At 36.8% G+C, this 27,513-nt stretch overlaps 1 protein-coding gene and 1 long non-coding RNA gene across 3 annotated transcripts in view; one reads left to right on the forward strand and one right to left on the reverse strand.

Moving 5' to 3' along the window:
• NFATC3 (nuclear factor of activated T cells 3) overlaps window positions 1–27,513 on the reverse strand; it is a 66,506-nt gene that overhangs the window by 13,786 nt on the left and 25,207 nt on the right. For both annotated transcript variants that reach the window (XM_080553014.1, XM_080553013.1), the window contains exons 4-9: window positions 15,191–15,390; window positions 13,822–13,994; window positions 12,920–13,060; window positions 10,488–10,543; window positions 9,735–9,861; window positions 6,880–7,932 (exon numbers count right to left, since the gene is read on the reverse strand). In XM_080553014.1, the coding sequence (XP_080409140.1) occupies window positions 6,880–7,932; window positions 9,735–9,861; window positions 10,488–10,543; window positions 12,920–13,060; window positions 13,822–13,994; window positions 15,191–15,390 (1,750 nt within the window). The remainder of the gene's footprint in view (window positions 1–6,879; window positions 7,933–9,734; window positions 9,862–10,487; window positions 10,544–12,919; window positions 13,061–13,821; window positions 13,995–15,190; window positions 15,391–27,513) is intronic.
• LOC308176836 lies at window positions 10,551–26,382 on the forward strand. The gene is made up of 3 exons (XR_013938678.1): window positions 10,551–11,651; window positions 17,265–21,661; window positions 23,671–26,382. It is a non-coding gene; the product is annotated as an uncharacterized lncRNA (long non-coding RNA).

Here is a 27,513-nt window from a genome sequence, read left to right on the forward strand (position 1 = left end):
TGCGCGTGCCTTGGGCACAATATTTGTTGTTTGTGAAACATGGTAAATAAAGTAACAGCCTTTATAAGTGTGTAATACAGCGTAAGGGTTTTGTGCCATGAGCAGTGAAGTAAGATAGAACTTGAGGTACCAAATAACCATACCTTGAAAATACCTTTCTACCTTATCATTTCATAAACAGCTGAGAAAAGTTTTTTCCCCTGTTTCCATTAGCTGCACCAGACTTGGGTCAGAGTTGTAAGGCAATGAAAAATTGTAGTTCTGTTATGGCTCCAGGCAGACCAAAAAGCTAATGGAGTTCTACCATTTGGTTTTCAGGATCTCTTCAAGTAACTTAGGTTTTTTCTTTTGTTTTAGCACTATCTGATTAAAAGCCTGTATATCCTTTACTGCTATGAGCTGAGTAAGACATGTGGGCAGCTAGACTTAAACTGGAAGATTTGCTGTTTCTAGAACAGTGGATCCCCCAAACTATACTAGAATGCACATTGTTTGTGGTGCTGTTAGAGCCAGAGTGGGTTTTTCATGTTCTTTGCAAAAGGCAGTTTGATGTAAGTGTCTGGCAGGTTATACCAACAGTCGAGGCTTGGCGGTATTGCTGCATCCAGCTAGAAACTTGTGTTTTGGATGATAGTAGACTGAATTATTGTATTTACAGATGTAACGAGGAACACTAAACCTCAAAGAACATTAAGGACAGACTGCAGCACATGCTTCCTTGGATATAGGCCTTCTTTTGTCAACTCTGGATTGAGTTCTATCAGCTGCATTTATGTTAAGAAGCCCTGAAGCTACGTCACAGTTAGCACCGCATACTTAGCCTGGTTTTGACTCCACAGAACCAGCAAGTAGTACAGTGTCAACTTTCCTGTTTAAAAAAAAAAGGGGGGGCAGCAGCTGCCAGGCTATAATTAACCCTCAGTCTTCTCTGCTGTGGAGCAGCCAGCTGTGACTCTAGGGGTTGATGATCAAAAATAGGCAAATGGAAGGCCATGTTTGCAATGGCAAACTCTCAAGGACACGATGAGTGACCTTGCAACTTACTACTTCAAGCCATAAGACGTACTCACTTTAGAAGTTTTGGGTTTTACACCAACTTTACTAAAAATTACTTTTTATTTTTTAAAAAAACAAACTAATAAGGATGTATTAAATGCTAGGAGTAGTATAACTTTCATGGGCACATGATGTTTATAGCTAATATAGACTGTGTGGGTGCTGCAGAGTCATGGCGCAAGCTGTAAGTTATTCTGTACAGTAACAAAAACCCGTCCATGTCATGGTTATGATGTCACACTCTGCATTTATATATTGTAGTGAAGCCAACTCATGAAGTCACATTGCTACCCTTTCTTTCAAGCAAGAAAATACATGAATTTAAACATAGTTTATCATAGTAAGCATTATGCGTGAATCCTGGAGCTGGAGGCCACATGCTGGGCTGTGGAAAGCAGTGCACTAGTGTCTAAGCGTATTTTTGCCAGTGTTGCAATGACATGCCTAACTCCTTTCAGCTCTGCTCCTAGTGGTAGTATCTGCACCATGATGTAGACATAACAGTTACATTTCCAAAATAAGTTTCTAACCTGTCCTAATTCTTAAATAGGAATCTTTTTGTGGTGGTACAACTAGGTGTATTTAATTGGAAATAGATATGAGGTGTTCTGCAGCTCTCAGAGACAAACAGGAGGATTCATACATGAGCTGGTCACGGAGATCTGAGGATTTATGCAAAGTTCTTAACGCATCAGCAGTCTATAACTGATCTTCTCAAAAGATGCCTTCCTGGCCTCAATTTTATGAACGACTCCACTAGAAGATATAGGTCATAACATCCTTTAACTGCTGACAACCCTGGATAAGATCCTTTTCACTTTTATATTACTATTCCAACCTCATCCCTTGAATCTACTGTCTAGCGTCTGGACTGTTCTCTATTTTATTCATAACAACCAATCCTAAAAGCAGAGTGCTATTATTGTCCAATACAAGTCAGGTTCTGCCTTATCACCTTACTCAACCTCAAGATGTCACTGCAGGAGCCCATAAAGCTTATGAGAAGAGTAAGAATTGTATACTGCTTTTTATTGCAAAGCCTGTATACTTGATAATATATACTTAATATAGAGAATACTAAGAAAGATGGGAGTTTAAACACAACCTTACTAAACAATCCACAGCAGTGCCATTTTCTGAATGCCTTTTAGAATCAGGAATATTCTAAATTCAGTGTACAATGCAGGCTGGAGTTCTTGCTACAGAAATCCATGCCAGGTATGTTGCAAGATGCACCATTTTGTTCTGGCATATAATATTAGTGTCTGTTGACCTTCAATGCTTTGCTTGGCAGGAAGCTGTCTTAATTAAGAACAACCTATTAATTGTAAATTTTAAATACACAGAAATAGAAAATACAGTCATTCTCCAAAAACTTTCTTATTAGTTACTGCTAATAGGATACGAGTAGTGATGCTAAGTTAAGATGAAGCTTAAGTAAAAAGATGCCTGTAAAGATCCACAGATTTTCTAGTAAAGATCTGAATAATTTCTGAGCTTCCAAGCAAAAGAACTTATCCTCTGAAGAGTTATCACAGAACTATTAAAATGAATGAATGCAAGTGGCTTAGAATTCTACGTGGCATACGCCTGACAAAGCAAACTTATTGCTTTATGTACACAGAACTGTTAGAGGATTTCTAGTTATGATTTATAATAAATCCACATACTGAATTTTCTAATCTCTGGCTTTATGTAATGGAGATGCAATGAGTAACAAAATGTAAGAGGATTAGCAGAAGGTCATCCTGATTTGCTGAATATAGCCTAATATAATACCTTGAAAATGGCTAAATACAGAAATCTCATCACTTTAGAAAGTCGTGAAGTCCAAGGTAAGCTCACACCTAAACTGCAAAAAACCACAAGAGCTTAAGTTTTAGATCAATACTATTGGAATAGCTTTAAATTTAACACTTGACAGTGGGATAGGCAAACCGCCACACTAGGAGCACTTCTTAAAAACAGTGAAAAAAATTAACAGGGCCTCATCATACGGCGAGACAGAGCCTAACTGACTTACTTTTTTCAAGTCGGGAAGGAATGGGACCTTCGTTAGATGAGTACACAACATAGCATGGTATGGATGATGGATACAGGAAGCGACCGGCTGCCTGGTTGTCATGTTAGCCTTCTTATTTACACCTGCGTGCGGCCCTAAATATTCTGCTATCTGTATGGGGAACAGTTAGCCTGGGGAGATGTGCAGAAGACAGACTTGGTGAAAGCAGTTAAGGGAAAAACGAGGTCCAACATGGGAGAGACTGGGGGAGGAGGAAGAGAAAGGGATGGGACAAATAAAGAGTAGGAACCTGCTTTTATGCAGTTCCAGTCCAAAAGTTTCTCCACCTGTGCAGATTGACTATTGGAAAGTCCTATGCAGAAAAAGTACTGGTTTTCAGAACGTCTTTTAAGTGGTAGCATACACTACAAATTACTTTGAATTTGTGCTACATTTCAAACATTTTCCGTAATGTAATTCTAATTTCGTATCTAGATGCCCTTATGCATGTTGATTTTTTGTTTCTTTAAGTGGGGGGAGGAAGGATTGTGGGGAAGAGGAGTGATGCTATACACACAAGCAAATGCAAGGAAGTGATCAGAAAAGGCTAAAACATCAATTAGGTCCTGTTCAAAAATAAGGAAAAAAACTACCCAAGTTTCAGTAGAAGAAAAAATGAAATTGTGTAATTTCTGCATATGTACAAGTAAAGGATCTACCTTTAAATTCTGCAATCTTTTGTCACTCATAATCCAAACAGAGCCCAACTTGCACTACTACATATTGGGCAAGGGAATAAAACAAGACTTTAAAAGCCACTCCATTCTGGTCTTTGCAAGCATATCTGACTTTGCAGAAACTGTAAATGGTGAATCCAGATAGGTTACACCTTCCAGCAGATGCTGGATCAAGACTAATCCAGATGCTCTTGGTTTGAGTGCTGATGAAGCAGCGTTGTAGTTCTACATTAAGTTTCAGATTTGAGGGGAGCAGAGTCAGGATTTGAAGAAAAAGCCTGAATGTTGGCAGAAGAGGCACTGAAATCCGCTTTTGGGAGTCTTGTTTAACGGAACTGATATAACTACTAGCTACGTTTTTATTATTATTTTTTAAATAATCATACTCTGTCTAGCTAAGCTTAGTAATTAGAAGTAGCACTTCTGTACTGCACTTGAATTTTTGTTCAAACTTTATTTGCCAAGAAAATATATCTACTATGCTGATTTTGAAATCCTGCACACTACTAAAAGAAAGAAGATTATTTACGCTATCAGGGTGTTGTTTTCTGTTTTAACCTCCTGACTTAAATATTATTCAACATTTAACAACTCTAATCCAGATGTGATTTAAAAAAATTTTAATTGGCTTTCCCTTACTATTATTTTGAGAGCAGTTTATTTGCATTAAATTGGTCACCTTTAAAAACCTGTTTTCCAGCTAAATATAGCCTTCAGGTTTGATAAATTACTTGGGAGAACATACCATATCAATATTTATCTACGTATGCATTTGGGTTTGGATTTTTTTTCATAGTTCTTATAACATTAGAGTAATTCATTCGCAATTTGTGTCTAGTTCTATCTGCATGGAAACTAAAATTCAATTATAAACAAAAGCAAATTTTTCAAATTATTTTATAAACCGCAGTAATATATTAGATACATTACAAAAAGAGTGTTCCTGTCTAAACATGTTTTCTAGTTTAAAACTGATTAAGCGGGGGAAGTATTTATTCATGTTGAGAGTATTGAGCAGCTTGTTTCTTTGCACTATGCACTTCAAGATTTTTCAGACAGCAGGTTTCAGGCTAGACATCTAATTTAAATTTGGAGGTTGGAAATGAAAAAAAAAAAGTTTTTCTGTTTCTTTGAATCCTAACACTGAATGAATCAATCACTGTATGGCAGTAACATTAAACTGAAATGAATGTAAGCTCAGTGCCTGTAAATGTATAGCTTCTGCTAAGTACTTGTTTAGTATCAAAACCAAGTTCTGTTTCCATATAGGAAGTGTATCATTTAATCACCAGTTATCAGAGCTTTAAAATTCTCCAACCAGCACTATTTAAGAAGTAATAATTATTAAAGCTGTGGTCACTTGAATCATCTGAAGTATTAGCAAGTGGTCACCCTTTTATAGTGTATCTCTTTCAGCTTTTCCTGTGATTTAAAGTATAAAATATGTTTGTCAGCACAGAAACAATCCAGTAATTTCATTATATATATAAATAGATTATATTATTATATGCTTCATTATAGATATTTATATTTCTAAAAGCAGCTAGTATTTATGCTATAGGAAAAAAGAAAAAATCTGTCTCTCTTCTTTGCTGTGCATTCCTTCTAACTCCCAAACAGGTACAGACAAACTGCTGAATCGCTCATGAATGCGAAACACTTCTGCTTAGGTTGTGTTAAATTTAACTACAGTATTTAGTTTTTAGGGTTTAATTTTTTATTCCCTTATCTTTTTGGTGGGTGTGAAGGGAAGCAGGATGAGAAAAAGACAAGTTCTACCATGACACTTTTTTTGAAACTTTAAGATTTCTTTCTCACTCCTAAAGCACGGAAGTAGATATATATTTCTTTTTTTAGGCATTCTGTTTCATAAAGCCTTCCTCTTCTCCCCTCAGCAAGTCCTTGAAAGGATCAGTCTCTTCCTTCTTTTCTAGATCAAGGAAAGCTAGCTGATTGTGCAGCGTTTCTAAAATCAGAATATTATTTACCTAGGGTGGCCATTTAACTGAAAGCCCAACTACATTATCACTTTCTCTCATTTTCTTTCTAGTATGCTGTGTCTTAATGGCATTTCTTACTAAACTTTCTTACTACCGACTGGAGGTTACAATACCAAAGTTCCATTTAGGCAAGGAACTGGGACTGATAAGGATATTTAACAGATGGCCTATGCTTAAGTCTTTATGGTATCGGTACTGCTGATGCAATTAAATAATTACAAAGGATGATAACAAAAATTTCAGTTACGGCTGTTGTAGAAAAAAGATACTAGGAAGATTCCCATCATCAATATCAAACACCTCTGAAGTGCAGGCCTTCTGTTCCTTCAGTTATTTTAGTCTGACATGTTCTTTAAATGGCTTCTCATCTATGCCTAAAATAGTCCGATGCTTAGGAGCTGATCTCTCTTACTTTCCACTTGGTTGGACAAGTTTTGTAACTTAACATTGTGCAAGTATTTAAAGTAGAGGACTTTGTAGTCTGGCCTCAAGCATTGGAATGTCTTCCACCATGGTCCTTGTTTATGGTAAGCAAGTGAATTTCTCAAAAAATGTAGCCAAAGTGGTAAGGAAAAAGCAAACAGCTACTGTGAGCAGAGGTGCTGAATGACAACAGCATTTCTACAGAATGCCTACGAAGAGAGTAAGACAGTGCCAAAATGCATGTGCTATCTTTTCAGTGAAGTAGGTTGTCCATCAAAACTGGGACAACCCCATGAAACGACTTCAAACTACATTTATGCAACTCAGACTTTGTTAGGACTTTCACTGAAACATACCAGTAAGACAATCAGAAGAGGCTTCAAATTAATTCCTTGTATATAAGGTGTCAGTATGTATGAGTTAATCCTCTGGCCCTGTTTTATGACTAAAACCAAAGTCTAGCAAACTAAAGTACTTGAACTGTATAACTACAGCTGATATAATTAGTTTTAAATAAGTCATTGCTTTAGGCACAAAAATGACTCCATTTTGATAGTACAAATTTACTCTTGTAAAGAGTGTTCTAAATTAAACAGCCCTCCCCCACACCTGTTGGTTTAATGTAATTATATCCCAGTATTAAAATATTAGATCCGCTTACCATCATCCAGTGTGATGTCCTGTAGTCCTATCGTTTGAAAATTCAATTCTCGATCTTCAGGTTCTGGTTTAATGTTAATAGCTGCCCCATCTGGTGAAAATGGAGATGAATCGCATACGGTATGGTGTACTAGGGATGAAGCTGCATTAAGACCTCCCAGTGCAGGACTGTGTGCTTGAGGGGAGTGCTGTCCCGAGTGACTTACAGTGGTTGGCGGGGGAGATGAGGCAGGTCCTGAGCTAGGAGATTGATAAGGCATAGGTTGTAGCTGGGGTGAAGAAGGTCCAGACAGTGGTGAATGGACCATAGGGTGGGAAGCTGTTGGGGATGGGGATGAAGCAGATGCTGGGTTTGTAGGATGGTACGGGACTTGCTGCAGCTGGGGAGAAGACTGCCCAAGAGAGCGACTCATTGCAGAAGGGATGGAGCCTTGCCCAGCACTTGGGCAGTGGTATCCCATCGATGGTAGGTGCGAAGATGACTGTCCCGTATGGGCTGAGTGTGCTAGCGGGTGCCCTGCGGTACTCGATGTTGACACAGAACCTGGATTTGAAGAGTGGAACGGCATTGGTGGTAGAGCTTGGCAGCTAAGATTTATCAAATGAGGTACAGCTGTGTCCTGCTGAAATGAAATAGCATCAAATCCTTGGCTGGAGGCAGAGTTCATGGGAAGACCAGACTGTCCATTGTATACATCGTTAGACTGCATAGGCTGGTAGGAAGGCCTCACAGGAGGTGCTGTTGTTACCTGAAAAGACTGAACCACAGCAGGGGGCAAAACGTGACACTCCTCGCTCGGACTAAGGTTTCTACCTTGCATATGCGACAGGTGGGACACTGCTGAGGTCACCATTGCTGTGTACGGTGGCTGAACTGGACACACAAGGCTCCTCGGTGATGTAGACAGTAAATTGTCATGAGGATGCCCTTGCTCTGGTGAAGGCAACTGAGTTCGGATAGAATGTAGGCCCTGGACGTTGCTTGTGTGAGGCAGGGCCAAAGAGGGAACGGCAGACAAATCCACCTCATCTCTGTGCTCTTGCTTCATTATAACTAGAAAAAGTAAAACGGCGCGTTACAATTCCATCTCATTTGTATCCTGTGATAAATGCACACTAATTGCTGTTCAACAGCCACAATATCATCATTACTGCCCTTGTTCTAATTTCCCTTTTCCTCTTGCTCTGCTTTCATTTTCTTGGACTTTAAAGGGTCAGTGTTACAGGTATATAAAGGGAGAAGAATCCTTCTAGCATTTATTTAAAGGCAGGTCTCTTCCCTCCTAAACTATCCTCCTATGCAGTGTATGGTTCTTAAAGACATCTGCAACTCAGAAAAAGTTGCAAAAAAGAGAAAGTCCAGTACATCTAAAGGATCCGCTCATCAAAGGTATGTGTTGTCGGGACTGTTGCTGGGCTCCACTGAAAACAGGCAGATGAGTGCAGTATCAGGCACTAGGAAAAGGTGAATGAAAATTTTTTTTATCCACATATCAAACTTTCATTAGCCTCTGATCAAGATGACTGCTGACCTTTGGCAGCAACTCAGTTCCATTAGTCTGAGTAGTATGTGTTGTTTTTCTTAGGGCAGCTCTTTAAGTATATTCCCTAATTTCAGTGATGGCAACTGTTCTAAATAGGTACACTTTCTTACAGGACTTTTTTTTTTGAAGCCACAGGTAGGTTCATGAAAATACTGATTTTAAGTGTAAATAGGAGAAAAATGCTAACATTCTTAATGGCTTGATTTCTATTTTAAACAGTACATGTTAAAAGCACTATTTTTTAAAAAATAAAATGGATTTTTAAAGGGTTTGTACAGTAACAGCTGCAGTTGTAAGTAAAATAGTTTCTTATTTAAGAGATAAGTTTCACTACTTCATTCCACCATTTAAATATGGATTTTTCATACAAATGTATCGCTTAAGATTCTTCTTGTAATTGTATGAGGAGCTGGTATTTGTAAGAATAACTGTTGAAAAACATCACAAATTTGGTAACACATAAATGAATACTTAGTGTACCACAAACCTAGGTAACATTGCTCAAATTATGCATGAAGTATTTTAGAGCACAACAAGCAAAACTTATTTTAAACTGTGGAAACTAATAGAAGCTTTCTTTGCCACCATACAAATTAGCTTCAAGAAGTTTGTCTTAATATTTATATCTGACTTTAAAGATGCCTTCAGCTATCTGTTCTCAAGTACTCCAAATAGTCCTATAAGATCTAGCTCCATCATTAGCACCAAGAGAACTGACTACTCTAAGTGGGCATGAATTTCTTAATAGAAAGAAAGCAGCAGGCAAAGTAGTAGGTATTTTGTATCTAGATAGTAGTGACCACCTTCTTGTGCTAAAAGGAAGGGATTAAGACTTTTTAACTGAAATAGGCACAATTTTCAGTCCTGGCTATGTTCCAAGCTATTTCCTCTGAATATGCTGCAACATGTCCAGAGGACTTTTTTTTTCTTCCTTCCTTGCATATAAAGCAGTTTTTTGGAATATCTAAGGAGGAAAAAAATGCATAAAACATGCATAAAAATGCATATTGTTATCTCACTACCATCACTGTGGGTATTGAGAAGAGCAAATTCCAAGATTCACTATCATTCTCAAAGACTGGTAAAATGCAAATTATTCTGTAAAAAGCATAACAAAGAAATGCCTGGCTGTACACGTAGCACTGTAGCTTAATATTCTAAACTTCAGTTTTTTAATGAGATGAGTTTAAGGTGCTTTACAAACTTTTCAAAGCTAGTCTTATCTATCTATAAGAAGTACGAGACTGTCTGATATACTTTCAAATGTCTATTTTACATGGCAAAATAGAATGCAGCTTTTTTTTTTTAATACCTGGTGTATAAGTAAAACGTTGAGATTGGCTTTTTTTCCTCTTGCCATTGCAGAGATAAAACTGCACCTGAACTGCAGCTGTAATAGTTTTGTTATGGTATGGAGGAACTTCAAGTATGATGTTTGCCTATATGAAAGTTGAAATGAAAAAGCTTTACATATTAAATGCAAATGAAACTACTATTAATTACAGAAGAACTAAAACAGTTTTATTACAAAACTAAAGCAAATTGATATTCCAGAATGGATAAAGTTTATGCATATATTACATAACAAAATAGTACTATAAGCGAACTGTTATTTGGAGACCTTTTTCTTTCTTAAACCCAAGTGTTCTGAAGGTAACACCTGAAATTAGGAAGACACATCTAATGGATGCTTTGTTTATCTGCCAGAGCATAAAATACTCTAGGAGTCAAAGAACTGCAATTCAGATCATTAAGCTTGCAAGAAAAATTCGAATGTGCTGGAAATTGTTATTTTAGAAAAATCATCTTCTGATTTCTTTTAGTTAAATCTGAATTTATTTTTTCAATGCTTTCACAGCAAGCATGCTACTTCCAATTCCTTCAACGTATCATCTTAATAGCTACTTTATAGTATTAAGCCAATTTAGAAGTCTCCAGTTGTCTGTCTGAATCAGCCAGTGATCTACTTTACTAAATGAATTCTGAATTTCAGAACAACAATGAAAACTGAGTATTCTCATTTGAAAACAAAGATTTCTAAAGAAAGAAAAAGAAAGTTTCTTACCCCTTGACACTTTTCCCTGATTATTTTCCCTTCTACCTCCCACTGAGGTCTTCCATCTGTTGAGAGAAATTTACAAATAATTCAAGCAAAAAACATTTTCTAAAATCCTTAAATACTTGATCTAAAACTGCATTTATTTTCAGTCATAAAGAGGCAATTCAGGGAGAGATACAGCTGACAGGCATACTGTAAACAGACTGCAAGTACAGGGGTGCTTTCAGAGTTTCAACACTACAGACATTGTGAAGCTGGCTGTTGTGCAGGATTTTGTTCAGGATTCTGCATTTTAATAGAACTCCTGCTGATTACATACAGTTAAATCTAGTTCCAGAGTAGGCAGTGTATACTGTAAGTGGCTGGGGGTGTTTTTTCCCTATTTTTCCAAAACATTTTAAAAAGAAAGTTAAATAACTTCTACCTTGATTGATTATTCAAACAAGCATGCTGAAGACTTACAGGTTAAGTCACCATGTGAAAGAGAATATATACTGTACCTTCATGTACATATCCAAAGGTTATATATTTAAGACAAATACCAGCCCCTGAACTAAAAGACTCTACAATTCAACTACAGGGCAAGTTGCCTGTGTTGTGAGGGAGGTAAGTTCACCTTGGTGAACCTCTCCCTGCTCACACCTAGCATAACCTAAGGCTTGATTCTCTCTGTTATTGGGTTTAGTGCAGTTATCAAGAAACCTACTGTCTAGCAGCAGTACTTCTTTAAAGGGGCTTAAAAATACAGCTTGAAAAGTTGGGTGTCAAAATATAAGGTAGGAAAAAACACTTTATATTGTATTTGCTAATTAAAACTAAATCAATACCACATTTTTACTTAAATATTTAAGGAAAAGATAAAATGTAGAGGAATTGGACTTAGCTGCAAACTTTTCCTTTTAATGATTTACTTTTGCTACTCTTTCCTGAAAAGTTGAAATCAGGTATTCAAGTTCCAGTAGCGATAATTTAAGTTGCTCAAATGTTAAGCTCTACATATTAAAGGAAAATTCAGAGAAGAAAAGGAAGTCCCTGTATCAGGAAAGCTAATCCTAAACTTTCAACTATTTTTCATGGATACTAGTTTAAGGAAGAAGGATTAAGATCACAGCATGTATCCAGAACTGCTACAGAACCAGGAAGGAATCCTGGATAACACAACATATTTAGGTAAGTTGCATATATGTACACCTGTGTACATCACAAAACAAAAATATTTTCGTAGGGCTTTGGGGTGTTAAAATCTATAGTTTATGTAGTTGCATACCAATTTAATTTTGCATAATGACGAAAATGGCATCTGTTTTTGGAAAAACAAAACTATGAAGAAAAGGGTTTAGCTAGATAAAAAGCAATGCTTTTCTACTAATTATTCACTTTGATATAGTGCTATTCCTGTGATACAGGTATTGTTTGTAACTTTGCATTTACTAAGCTTTCTATCTATTTGAGATTACAAAGAACTGAATTTGTATGCTTGTGATGCAACCACCAAAACTTAATCACCCCTTAAAATACATCTCTAAGGGTCATAAATTTTGAATTTGCGTAAGAAATTAGATTTTACTAACAGGCTGTGTGAAGTTTTTAACTGGAACAGCAATTATCCGCTGCTTCTATTCTATAGGAATGGATATAAGTTTTAAACTTTTCAACTTGAAGTAACAGGAGGGCCAAGCAAATGCCTTTGAAAAAGCTTTGATTGCAACCAAAGCCTCAAAGCAAAATAGTTCAGGTTTGTCACAGGTATTACATTATTCTCACTGAAATACGTCACTCACTCTCCATGCCCACCAGCATTAAACTTTCACAGAATTCAACACGAAGTACTGTGCGCTCCAAAGGCTGTCTATTCTAAAACACCATTTCCTTTGACATCCCATAGTCTGTTTCTTCCCCAAGTCTAGCACTGCTCTTTTCTGACTTATGCTATGCCCCCCCGGATATTACTTAGAGCTTTCAAAAGATTTTTTTTTTTTAGCTGCGAAGGAGTGTCATGGTTAAAATGATAACCCAAAGCAAAACAAAATCACAAGGGAAGTTGTGTGTTATGTTGCAGTTCAGGGAAAACAATGAAAACAGATAAATGTTTGTGTTTTGACAGTCTTACTAGGCTATCCAAGTTTTAGAGCCTTTCATTTTCATTAAGAGCTTTTAATAACGTGAACAGTAACTTTACTGCCAGGCATACTTCCATAACTGCCTGGTCAATACTTTGTACCTGAAGAACAGACGTTTTTAGTATTTTAAACAAAACTAGTTCTCCAGAGAAAAATACAAACTATGCTCTTTTCTGGAGTCCTTTGATGTTTGACATTAATCCAGAACAATTTCAAAAGAGATAAAAGAGATGAAGAACACATATAAAGTCAAGCTCAGGTAGTGGTTTTGGTTTTGTTCTTAAGAAGAAAAAAAAAAAGGAAAAAAAAGAGATTTACCTTGTCCTTTTTCAAAAAATATAATTTTTGATTCTGGAAGAAAATTGGATCCTGTCACTACCATTTCATGGCCTCCATTTACTGAGCAACTACTGATGCTGTATTTCTCAATCTGAGGAAGTTCTTGAGCAGATCGCTGAGCTTTAAAAATAAAAAAGAAGAAAATAAGCCATCATTTTAACCATAGTAATATTTCTTTTATGATCCTAAATTGAAGAATCAGAGGTGAGAGTAAAACAACCATATATATCATAGTTGTGTATTTATCTTTGTTTTCAGAATTATGTTGAAATTATGTAATTATAGAAAAGAAAACACAAAGAAGTCACAAAACCTAACAGTCTCTACTGTTACAGCAAATTAAATTTTTAATTTGGGAACACTGGTTTAAAAACTACTTTAGTATTTAATAGATAAAATGAGTTCTAGGAATAATTAAGATTAAGGTCATGTTTTGATTCCTTACTGCCAGCATTTAAAAAAAAAATCCCCAGAAGTTCAGCTGTTCATTGGGTAAGTAATGGTACAGACTCCTGTAAATGAAATGGTATTATTTGTTCCTAAAATGAGTATTTATTTTCACTGAGATACATGGGCTGCCTCCCTTCATATACAGGAACTTCTGAAGCTGCTAGCTGCATGACTGCAGTATTAGGATTAAAACCTAAAACACTGCTGTTCCCCCAAACAGCAAATGGGGTTGCCCATTGGCAAGTACCATCTTTAAATAAAATTATTACTATTTTTACATAATTTAGCTCTTTACACAAAATGCTTGTCACACAATTGTTACATATATTCTGACACTAAATACTGTCAGAATGACATTACTACTGACACATGCAGAAAACATGGCTATAAATTATGTACAGTTACATAAAACAATTGTAAAACAATCTTACAGCATTCAACAGGTATGGAAGCAGTCTGCAGAGATAAGACTTTTCCACTAGGCTGTGGGATGTGAACACGGAACACAAGCCGCACTCTGGTATTCTTTCTTCCAATATCTGTCTCTCCTTTACGGAGCTCTATATCTGAATTGCGAAGTTTCAAAATACCCGCACAATCGATACTGGAGACAGGTGAGAAAGGATGGATTAGAAGAGAAATGGAAGAAAATGAATCAAACTGTTGCTAAAGTATACTCTGTAAGCCCTTCTGTTAAGGAATAGAGAACGTTCCACTTTTTCCCCACGTTATGCTATTTTTAATGTTATTTTAATGCCTCCATTAACATGTCTGTTAGCGTCAGAAATGGCAGCAAGTATTTTCTTTAAACATTGTTCTGTCTTGCAAACATCTAGTTGCTGCTTTCTCAAACCTTTAAAAGATTGTTATTCCACTTAACTGCACATTGTTTAACCTTCACAGTAAGTTGTTTAACAAAGTAAATATCATTTACAAGGATGATATTTAGCGCTGCTTAGGAAGGACTAGAGAATGATCACATCCCAGCTATCATTCAGTGTGCTTGTTGATTATTCATATAAGTCACGCATACTTTAATCAAATAACACACATAGAAGCTTCTGAAGACTTTTTATGGGTTCATAGCATTCAGTGGTTACTAGCGTGTAACTTCAGGAAAATCTAAGCTGGCTTCAGAAGTATATGTTAGAAATAAATATGCTACATTAATAAAAAATTACGCTTCGCTCAGTTCACTGACTCTCCAGGTAGAAAAAAGCAGTGTAATTGTTTCTAAAACTAACTGGTATTAAACTATTATTCAGTACACTCCATCTGGCAGGATGTAAAACATGAGAATAATTTAACTGCTAAAAATAAAAACTATATAAAAAAATCAAAATAAGGAAAATGCCAAGGACATGGTAGGTTAGATGACCACATTCAACAAAGAAACAGGCAGTTGAACTGCATGGCTATACTTTCACAGAAAAAAGTCACCTGTTATGTAAAAACAAAAACAAAAACAAAAAAACAAAAAACAAACCCACCAGCCAATTATAACCCCCATGCAATTCTACAGCTGTGGGATCATACATACATACAGACTGTACAGGAAAACAGAACCCCAGAATCATTCACCCATCTTCCCATCAATCATATGAGCTTCCTTGTCTCTCTACTTCATTACTTCTAATGTTACCTGAGGACTTATTTCTAAATACTGGCACATTTAAAGAGTTGTGTCTAGCTTAATCCTGAGTCATACTTGTGGAAAATTGCCTGTTTTACAAGACGTTTCTTTCACATTTGTACAAATGGGGAAAAAAGCCACATATCAACTACACAGTTGCAATGTACCTGGCTGACATGTTATTTTCAGGAAGAAGTGGTATTTCCAAAACTTTTGTGCTGGCAATTATTATCTCTTGACTAGCTGTAGCAACTGTTTTTCCAGTGATTCGGTGCACCTGGTAAAATGCATGAGGTCTTAAGTAGCGATCATCTGCCGTGCCGATGAACATTTGCAGGTTTACAGGCTTCTCGCTATAGCCCAGGAGCTGATAAAAAATAAAAGATGTATTAAAATATTAGTTAGCTTTTCTGTATTTGCATAAAAGAGTAATAATAAATAACAAACTTCTTCAGTCTCTTGTGTTTTCTTCAATGCTAAAGAAAACTGAGTACAGACACCAGTCCTCCAGCAACATTTACCAGAATAAATGGATATCAATGTGTCTGTATTCCTTTTGAGTCTTGGACAGAGGAAACAATCATTTCATCTATGGAACTTCTATGTTAAAACCGTGTTATGCTATACGTGCATTTCTGATACTGCCTTTAAACAATGAAGAATTATCAATATTATTAAGATACACCTACAGTTTCTAGAATTATTGAAAATATTTTCAAGTTTACATTTTTTATTATGAAATGCAATTTAGTAAGCTTATTAAGGGGTTTTATGAATGTAAACGTATTATATTAGGGTAAAGAAAAGTTGATTCATAGCTAGAAAATCAAGTATGATTATTTTTTCATAAAGAAAATAAATATTATCAAGTTTTGCTTTTTTTTTTAAAAGAAGTTAACTCGTGCATCTTTCCCTTTCTAAAATATGACTAACCACCAATGCACTCCGCTATCACAAAACCACCTCTTGTTTGAGCTAACAGTAATTAAACAGCATGAAAAACACTGATGCCTCAATAAATAAATTAAACTAGCTATAAAAAAAAAATGCTAGCTTTATGATTATACACTGGTAACATAGTTGTCCAGAAGATTTAAGGAAACAAAATTTAACTGACAGTAACACACAAGTTTCCTTTACCCACTGCAATTTTAAATGAGACCTACAAAACAGGTCTTACAAATCCACAATGCTCACTTGATCTTCAGTATTCCTGCAGTTTGTGTAGACTGATGCACGTTGCAAGTTACATGACTTCTAAATAGTAATGTAACACGTTTATATTTCACTGACTTCAATGTCAACTTATGTTACAAATCGAGGGAGGGGAGACAGTTATTCTTTAAATGTGGTTTTGTCACATCAGTATTTTTGTCTTTAAAGTTACTTGGTTGCACAGCAATATTATCCAAGCTCTTTGCAGAACTAGCACAGAAAAACAAACAAACTAACAAACAAAACACAAAAAAACACACAAAAATGCAAAAACCCATGTCAATTTAACCTACTTAAAAGAACAACAACACCAGTAGTCAGCAGTACAAAAAAAAAAGCACACCCACACACAGACATCTGAAGCACCACTGCAAACTGCTTGCATCTCAATGTGCTACAACTGGTGCTAAATTTTACGTACACCCAATGACTGCCTCTTTCCTACATTAAAGCTACGCCCATGACAACACCTACCTGTCCTATCACTTGTGTTAGAACTTTTGTCTCAATCAATGACAGGAGTGTTGTTTCTCAGAGTCCGTAATGTTAAAGAGCCATTCTCAAAGCTTTCAGCTATTGGTCTACATGAATGCTTTTGTCCAAGATGTAATGCTCCACCTAGATTTAATTAATCCATCCAGATACAACCATGTGGGTCAATATTTCCTGTCCATTAATTTTTGGTTCAATGTGATTGAGAAGCATAACAGCAAACATCTAGACCATGCAAGACAGACAAAACTGAGATTAATCAAAAGCAAAACAAAAAAAAAAAAAACCAGACGCTTGTTCTTCCCCTTTTCCCCCAGCACACACACAATCTAAAAATTCCTACAGACATACTGCAGATAAAAATCTCCAGATAAGCTACAGCACATAGCTGCTGTTAAGCAAGAACATACGTATCTTGAAGAGCTGACAGAAACGCTTGATAGATCTAATGTATTACGTATGTTACACTTACAGCATTATTAAGTAATTCTGTTTGTTTTTTTTTTTTTCTCCCATTTTTCCATTTGTTTTTAGAAGAGTAAGAAGGTCCTAAAAGCTACACTAGTAAGACCATACCATCTTGAAGTTCTTCACAGTGGGAGACTGATGGGAAAGAAAGGAAGCAGTTCAGCATTTCTATCACTTTCCTGGGCTGGGTGATTTCAAGACCGTTCCTACAGTAAGGAGACCTCCCTGCTTTTCTTAGTTGAAGGGAAAGAATTCTGGGTTCTGTTGTCTTCAATTCTCCCTATACCTTTCCTAGCTGTTGTGCCTTTTAAAAGTCAGTCCAGTTCAGTTTTACCATAAAATGCAGACTAAAAGTAGGGTTACACTAAAGCAGACTGTCCTGAAACTTGAACTCTCTTCATCTCCCCCAAGTCCAACTACCTTCAGGAATTGACCTGTGCATAGTCAAGCAGAGAAAACAGACATAATAATGTTCAGTCAGTAAGTCACATCTCCTCCTGGCTTTAACACTCGTTACCCCCTTCAGACCCTTGGTATAATGAAATAAAAATATCTGCCACAAAAAGCCAGGCAATCTTTACAAGTCACAGCAGCTTTTATCAAACACAATATCCTGTCCTATAATTGACAAATTTCCAACTAATTTCTTACATGATTTCATTTATTTATGTATTTCTACATTTCACAGGCTTATGTTCTGTCAAATATGTCAATGGTTTTGTTCTCATTGGAGTTCGCAGCACAAAGAGCTAAATCTAGGAAAAAAACAAACCATACCAAGGCCTCAGCCTTCACTGAGTGGAGGCAGTCTAGACTGTGTTGATACCCATGTAAATAAATGCAATATTCAGGCATTTACCGATGTTACAGTAGAGACAATGAACTTCTCGTAACCACCACCAGTGTTCAGGTTTTTCTCCATCTGCCAGGAGTCACCTGTAAACTACAGCAGCACAACCAGATCACAACTTTTACCCTTAATTATTATTCCACTGAAAGTAGAACATGGGGACTCTTTCATCAGTTATGGCTACATCCATTATACTTGATGCAGGCCTCCAATATCTTTCTAAAATATTTTTTTCCTAATAACAAATTAGTATTTCCAGAAGCTATGAATTTCAATAATTTAAAGTATCTAAAGAAAAATTAAGACCTTACATTCATTTAGCATTTACAGCAGTCACTTTTTGCAAAACTCTCAACACTGTGACCCCCACCATCCATTTTCCTCCGTTACAATTCACTCTTAACATGATGAAACGCAGCCTGAATGTGAACTTTGTTAAACGCACTCACTCTTATACTGGGAATTATATATATTACAAGCCAGAGCTATTAAAAAAAAGTTGAGTAACAAATAGGGTCACTGGGACAAAGCTGCTTTCCACTTAACGCTATCTCCCCCATCCCTAGCAATGGATATGTACACAACAGTTCTAGAGATAACAGCAATGAGAGACCGAGACTGACTCATAGAACTGCACCAGTCTGTCAACAGTCAGTGGAGGCCCTGTCCTCTACAGCGGCCCAGAGGCAGTGGGAGCTTACTGCAGTGAAGCAAAGCCCACCCAGTGCCAGTGGTTGCAGTGGTGTTGCCTACGAGGCTCTATGGCTGCACACTACACTTGAATTGCTCAGAGCTGTTTCTAACAATGGTTTTGCTTCCATTACACTAGAGCAAACATTCACCCTCTATGCTTTCCCAGATACACTATGGAAGACATACAGAGCCTGGTTTCCAAACATTATTCTGCAAAAGATGTTGGAGGAGTGGAAAGTGGCAGACAAAAAAAGACAAAAACTCCCTACCCCACCAACAGATTAGCTATATATCAGCACGGTATCAGGTGCATTTTCTGAGTGATGGTCTTGAAAGGCAGTCTGACTGTTTTACATCACACCAATACGCAAGCCTTACCTCTATGGAAATCTGAAATTGTGTTACTACAGCTTGAAAATAAACATAATAATAATAAATAATATATTTTTTTTTTTTTTTTAAAAAGAGCCACCACATAGTAGCACTACTTTTGGCATTTAGCTATACTTTTCTATATAGCAAATTAAACAAAAACAAACAAGAAATCCAATGCCCCAGCAAAACTGCAAGTTAAAAAAACATGCTAATTTTTCTTCAATGAAAATACCTACATAATTACCTTGAAAGAATACATACTGTTTAGTTCAAATACCTAGTGAAGCTGTGGTGTCTGTACCTTTAGTTTACCTTGGTAGAGAATTCATGATATATACAAATAAGAACATAGTGTCACTACACAGCTCATGGGCATTTAAGTTAACAAACTATTTTACAACCTACAACCTGCTGCAGCATCACCACGCTGAAGATGCACACCGTAAATTGCTACAATATCAGCCCGTCCAAGATTCAGTCACAGGTCACACACAGAAAGACGGTAACTTAAACTACTGGTTGAGCACTGGGGCTTTTTTCCATGCATGCCTTCCAGTATTTATGCCATTAATATGCAATTTTAGAGCTGCATGCTAACAAAAATATAGATATTAATTTTACTTTTTTTTTTAAAAGACAAAAGCAACACTTTCCCAGGAGTAGCAAGCACTGTGCTGCAGACAACTAATAAGTTACTGCATGCTGTCACTACTGACCTCTAGAAACCCTCCTCTGTAATAGAATACTGATACACCACCCACTGCTTTGCAGAGGAAACTCTGCCAAGTTGTTTTTGTGTTTCTGTATCGTTTCCATAGCAAAGGTCAGTGCATGCGTAAGTTAAACTAAAGCTGGAAGGCTAAAGACTGAAGGTCACAACAGGATAAGCCAGAACAGCTTCAGCCAAAGCAGTTCCAGCCGTGTTACTACATGCATTCAGTAAACTCCTGCATGTCAATACTTAGTTTGCAATTTTTATGATGCAAGTATGAAGAGAGTAAGGTAATGAGAAAAATTCAGTCATCAGGATGCTGTGTTTTCATATTAGAAAAACATTCCTACGTTCTTAATGCACATATAGAAAATCCTTTAGAAAAAAACAACTGTAACACTAGAGATCAATGTGATCACTGAAGTCAGCAGCATTTACACTTGAAAGTTAATGGTAAGGGTGAGAATCTTTTCCTTTCTGAGGAAATCAAGCAGGTCACATTAAGTAAAAGGTATCAACCTAACAAAGGTAGCAGTTTTCCAGATTACATGCAGATCGTATTGGGCCATTATGTTGCTCATATGCCATCAGTTCCATGCTCTGAGCTAAGGGAGAGCTTGCAATACTCGGCAAGCTCATCAGAGGGCTTTAAAATCTCAAGTATTTAGAAGTTCTGCCTCCCTCCACTGTCTATTTTTTTAAACTAAGAAGGTTCTCTCTCTGTTTTCCATCTATTGTTTCAGGCCAAGTATTACCGATCTCTATTCAAATATAAATGTTATTTACCCACAAGATGTGATTTCTCAAGAGCTGCAAGAAGACTTGAGAAGAATATCCAACAGAAAACACACACTTCACAGAAAACAGGTACTATCAGACCACAATAGCATACTTCGAAATAGTCTGTTTTTCTTAAAATAACCCAAACTCTCTTTGTTTACTTACAATAAACCAACCCCTTATATTGTCACTAAATCCAGAAGTGATGTCAGGCTTTCACATGGCTATTCTGTTAGACTACAAACGCAGACAAAAAAAAAAGGGAACGACAGCTTAGGGAAAAAAAAAAAGTGAAATCATTTCTTTAGCTACATTTTACACTCAGCAATCAACCAATCCTAGATACTAATGACATTTCAGACAGTGCCAAAACCCATTTGATTGTATTTTTAAAGCAATTTTCCTGTAAAACTTTCCAGCATTCATTAGGAATTTGCATGTTTAACCAAACTTTCACTTGTGTTCAATATTCATGTTTTATCCTTTGTGCGCCTTGCCTTCAATTAGCGAGCAAAAAATAAGATCCTATCGCCACTCCAGTGCTCCCTCCCCTTGGACAATTAATTTACTGCTTATGGCATTACTGGATTGGTAAAGTAGGCTGATTAGAAGGAAGTCTTTTACATAAAAACAGATGTCCCTAAAAATAGAGCATAGTCTTGAAATACAAGACATGTCAGGGGAAAAAATCTGTGATAATCAAGGCTTTTCTTCATGCAGGTTAACAACTCCAGCTTCATCAAATGCACCAGTATTCCTGTAAAAATCCTCAGCTCAAACATGAAGGGGGAAGGAAATCCACAGCAGTGTGAAGAAGTGTAGGCACTCCCTACCCCTTTACTTCCAATAGTGAGGTCCTAGGCTTTTCAACACGTTGACATGAAGCGCACAACTAACTAGTTATCTCCTCCTTGGTAGTCTCCCTGCAGCTAGAAGCATTTCAGCGTGTCTCTATTCGTCAGAACACCTCCCACAGTTACACCACCGTAAGGAAGACAAAAGAGGACAAGAAAGGCCCAGATAGATGAAGGCGAAGGCAAAGATAAAGGGAAGGTAAAGCTGTTCTCTCCAATTAGGTATTTTTCCTTTTACTTTGGAAGACTGCAGTATTGAAGATACGGTATAATTTACCCTGGAATCTAAACAATCCTAAAAGAAAAGAACTTTCATTACTTACGGTTTAGTCCACTTTTAAACAGTTGTTTACAAAACAAAACTGCCAAACCTCACCATAGTAATATAATAAAAGTTTAAAAAAAAGAAAAAAAAAAGGCTTTGAGATGTTTTGTCCTCTGAGACAATGGAGACGTGACCCATAACCTTGGACTATTTCTGACAACAGTATTCAAGAGGCACTGGAGCATGGCTTTGAGGAACCAAAATTTTTTTCTTCAGACATTTCTTCACAAGAATTTCACTTTTGAGTGGTTTGCAGCTACTTTCTTACAGAACCGTGAAGACTGACGTTTTAAAAGCTGAAGGGTGACTCTTCCAAACTGAGCAGCACACCTAGTAACAGCTAGAAATAAAAGCAAGGGATAAAAAAGATCTAAAGGCATGAAGATGCTCAATAAATTGAAACAAAAGCCACAGAATGACTAACACTAGTGGTGCAATTTGCCATAAATTTATTGTCAGTGGCATTTTGAAAAGCTTGAACCACGCTATAGATATAAAAACAAGTTCAGGGAAGTTATTGAAAGTCAGACTGACCACAGCCATCTCCTTGTGGGGGATGCAGAGGGGCAATGAGTGCTGACCTTTGATCTGCTGTGGACTGTTCACAGGAAAGTGAATTCATGGAAGATAACTCCATTCAGATCTCTTAGACAATACCCCAACCACTGACTTAAAAGCTTAGCAGTAGATGCAAGTGTGTTTTTTTTTTTTTTTTAATTTCATTCCCATTCCACAAAGGTTTTAATGTTAGAGACAGTTAAACGTATAATTTTAAAATTAAATATGTTGTATCAACCTACTTCCCCTTCCTGAAGTGCAGTACTATTTTCAATCATTTGATTATCTGATGTAGGAAAGAAAAGCATGCACACCAGAGAAGCATCCTCCTTCCTCTTTTGCTAATAGCTCATTGAGTAGACTGACTTAAAACCTTAAAATAGTATAGATCTCTGCAATTCTGAAAAATAAAAATAGTGAGGTATGAAAGCAACAAGTGTTAACAAACTACTAGACATAGTGGCACAAGTCCAGGTTTAACAGCATTTTAAAGGTCATCACAAAGACAAATGGGTCCTGAAGAGAACCAAAGCAAAAATAGCAGTGCATTACTGGCCATGATACCATCTGGTCATACAACGTACGGAACATCCTTCAAGGTTTAAGAACCTGGATTTTTCTATTTCTGAAATCTCACACTTCCATGCTTACTGCTTGCAGAGAAGACTGACTATTTAAATGCTAATTTCAGGCATATTTTGAAGAGTGTTTCAGCTCAGAGTCCTGTCCCATTCTATGCTACCAACAGAAGACCAAATCATAGCTAAAATAGTGTTAGACTAACATTACAACTTCACGCTGTGCAGAATTACTGGCCACATCTAACTAGCCATCACCATACACAATCCATCTTCAGTTTGCTCTGCACTATCAAGAAATTGTGCTGTTTCTGAACCTCCAATTCCCAGTGCCAAATTACGCTATGGACAACTTTTCAGATGAGCATTTCCAGGAAAACCCATATAACTTGCAAAAAAAACCCTAATTCTACTTGGAAAAAAATTTCAATAGTACTCTTCCTCATCTTAGTAACCACAACACAAGAAGCAGACAACCGTGTCATTACCAATCCAGTATGCCATTTTAATTTTTTCCATGTTAATTAGAGCATTGTATTGATTAAGTGTTCAAACATATATTAGATGCATGTGGATGGGTTTTACTATCTATTTTGGGGGTTCTAGAGCAGAAGATGCCTATATAGTCAATCTACTCTTAAAAAGATATTTATTTTTACAATCCCATCCAAAAGCCAATGTTTTGTCCCTAACAGCCGATCACACGGCTCACACAGGCTGAGACTTACCTTCTGCATTTATTTGCAGGTTGTTGTCACCAACAGTTAGAACTGGGATAAGAACCCGCCTTCTGGTGATGTATGAATAAAGGGAAGGACTCGAGACAAAGAAAAAAACCAACACAGAAGAATTGAAAAAATGGAAGGTGGGAAGAAGGGAAGGGTCATAAGACACAGAAAAACCATTCTGTATACCATTCTCTATACCCTTCCTCAAACATAGGACTGCTGACCAGTCCATAGATTGCATGATGCTTCCTCTCTCCTGTTGCAGCAGGATCAACTCCTGTGCAAATCTGGCTTATGGCAGAGATGAACGGCTCCTACCCTTGAGCCCATTAAAGCATGGCAAGAAGACTTATGGTACAGGCAAATTCCTAATAGCTACCCCTGCCCCAAATTTCTCTGGTATACATGGGGTACTTCATCCCCAAATAGAACTTACACAGTGTCTGTCGTAGATACACCATCACTTCAAAACGAGTTACCCTTATCACTGTGTTCACATCTAGAACCGATTCCCACTGTGGTAACTCACCACAGGACAGATATCCTCCTCGCATGCAGAACAAGGAGCTGTTAGCTCCACTGCCACTCAGTAAATCTCACTGCAAGTTTATCAAGAAGACTATACTGGAGATCACCTCCCTCAACAGCAACAGGACATAAGGTTAAAATATTTGTTGTGCACAACAGCTTGTGGAATTTCCTACTAGAAGATAGCATCAAATTTAAAATACTTAAGAGAACTCGGCAAATTGCAAAAGCTGATGTGAATTGCAGGAACACAACATACAATTATTTTTTAAATGAAAAATGTCATTTTAGGTCAGGAAGCTAGAATATAAAAGCAAGAAACTATTTGTGAGAGATCCTTATTGTGTTCCTGCCTGCTCTAAAATGCTTAAAAACCATTATCCGAGTGAAGTCTCATGAAAAACCTTAACCATTTTAGAAAACAGTTAAATCTCACTCCAGCAAATTGTAAATGTAAACATTATTTTATTATGTACAATTTGACCTGGGGCAAGGGTGAGAAATTCAAGGAATTGTGATCTTTCATTTAAGAGTTAGATGAAACATAGCAGCTATTTATTTAAAAGGCTTCTTAGATGGGTAGAATATGTACTTCAACCTACTGAATTAGGTAGACAGTTCTCAGAGGCCTTCTCTGTCTCCTGACTATGGAACACAAGATTTCCACACTGTTTGAATGAGAGAATTTCAAAACGTCACCCTTCCCATTGCTCACCATGCTGCCAAGTTATTTATTCCTTCCCTGTGAATAATGTCAGCCTTATCTTGTAGATTTTTCTAAACAGGTAAAATAAGTAGTGCCAGATGACACGGATTAGCTGGAACACACTCCTAAGCAAGCAGAGATAAAAATGACAGTTACCTAATATTTTGAATGTTTTGCCATTGAAAGACTGAAAACAGTAGAATTTCAGCACAGAATTTACTTCTTTGAAATCAATGGACTTAGAAAACAAAACATGATGCTCAACTCATTTCATTTCCTCACATTTGGAAATAAGCTGATTAAATGTACTCACAGCAGATGATGCCAAATTTGTCAGAAGCTTAGTCTCCTAGCAACAGGTACAGTACAGTATTAGTAATAGATTAATGGCATATGCTAATAGATTAATGGCTTGAAGCCATGTACTATCTTAAAATCTTTATTCTAAATAACACATCAACTGCACATGCAGAACTACAGAGGTTTCCGCATTTTGGAAATTAAATGTTCTTTCTATAAAATACTGTGCAAAAGTAACAAAAACTCTGTAGCAAGAAAAAGCACATAGGCCTTGAGGCACCCACATCCTTTCTTGTCTCTGACACTGGTTAACTTACAGGCACAAGGAAACACCAAGTACTTTTTTGCAATAATCACCCACATAGACAGAATTGAATGTTGTAAAGCCAAGAGCACCAAACAGAAAGAAGATAAGTCAGATACAAATAGCAATGCATATCGTGAAATGCATTTGTGTAATAACCCTCTGGAAGTGCTGGAAAAGCTTGCATCTTTATATTTAAATTGAGTAATTTATGTCTACTCACAGCTATTTAATGTTTACTTTTCACCAAACTTGGCCCTTAGCACACTGTTTTTACCAGCAGCGAATAAAAAGTTAATTCAAATCCTTGTTTTGTTTCATAACAACTTCCTCTCCCATCAAGCACAATAATTAATTTCTAATCCAGCTGGAAGAGACGAAATTGCAAAATAGAATATTGATTTGCATTCGTATTCATTTTAATTTAGAGAGGCATAGCACCATGCATGTGTTTAAGCACGAGACTGTGAAACAAACAAATACTACGGCCATTTTTAAAACAGGATTCTTGTAATAGCGAGGTATTTCACAATTCTAATTAGAATAAAGAGCTTTGAAAATAATAAGTCACATAGATTACAGATCTGTGGGGTTTTTTTCTAATTTACATCTACCACTACAATTTAAAAGCATCTAGTTTTGCAAGCAAAAGGAAGCCTACATATATTTGTCAAGTCTTATAACCATCAGCAAAATAATTTCCTTTAAAACAAATATTAGTGCAAGATGCAAAAACCCGGGGGGGGGGGGGGGGGGGGGGGGAAATAGTTCCCAAATGCTCAGCAGAGACTTAGTTTGGCAGCTAAAATCTCCCAAGATTCTGTCCTCATTAATGATGTGTTAAATTCCAGTACCAGCACCTTGGCATGTGAAAATTGTATCTACTTGTTCTCCAGCAACTAAACACAATGAAGAAATTTGCCCTGGCAACTACTTTCAGATTCCAGCCTAGCTCAGGCATCCTCACTTTTCTCTAGTATGCAGCACAGACTTACTTCCCTGCTGTGTATTCGATCGTTGCCTCTACTGTGCTAAGGAATCTAGTAGGTCTGACAATAGGAGAAGGTTTGAGCTGGTTGCGCCATGGTATTGTCACCAGGAGATCACTGAGAAACTCTGTAGGTAGCATGAAAGCTGGACGAAGAGCTTAGATTAAGAATGAAAATGGAAGGATGATGAAAGATATTCAAGGAAGAAGAGATGTGATGAAGAGATCCAGCCTTCTTTTGGAGGAAGGGAAAGGAAAGATACAGACAAAAAAAGTCCTAAGAAGAAAACAGAAGGAATGAAAAAAATCACGGTAAGGTATCAGAGAAGAATCAGAGTTGGGTAAATAGCTTGAAGAATGCGACCAGGTGTCAGGTTAGGAGAAGAAATTCTTTAGACGAAGAGCTTAGAAAGAGGAGATTGCTTAGGCAAGGAGAAAGGAACAGACAGTCCAATACATCTAAATTCTGCTGGTACATCTTTACTTATGCACGTGTAACTTCAGAGCTGTTCCAAAACTGATGTAATTACAACGCATGACAGAATTTGCTTGCCAGTGAGGAATAAAAAAGTATAAGGAGAAAAAGTGATAATATGTTTATTCTACAGTATGAGTAGGAGAAACAATAGGGACTGATTATGCCAACTCTATTACCACTTTGAGTCTGGTTTTAAATACTAACACGTTACTTAAACTATTGAAATGGGACAAATATAACAAATACATTTTTAATTTCTCGATTGCTCTTGTAAAACACTAAGGACTGAAACCGTGACTGCCATTTTGCTGTAAAAGAACAGGAAGTATCCTGGGTTTGGGGGAAGAAACAGACCTGTGGTAACCTTAAGGTAATTAGATTAATTTTCTTTTTGTCCCCCCTATTTATCCTAAGCAGCTATTTATCCTTTATAGCTGTTGTTTCTTTTGACATATAAATGAACACTTGATTTTTATCTTAATATATTTTGGGATTAAGATAAAAATCATTAAGCAAGATTGAGATGAATAAGTAAAGAGACATTGCTTTCACCCAAGG

Source organism: Anser brachyrhynchus, assembly GCF_964034855.1.
Source record: "Anser brachyrhynchus genome assembly, chromosome: 12".
NCBI classification, from domain to species: domain Eukaryota; kingdom Metazoa; phylum Chordata; class Aves; order Anseriformes; family Anatidae; genus Anser; species Anser brachyrhynchus.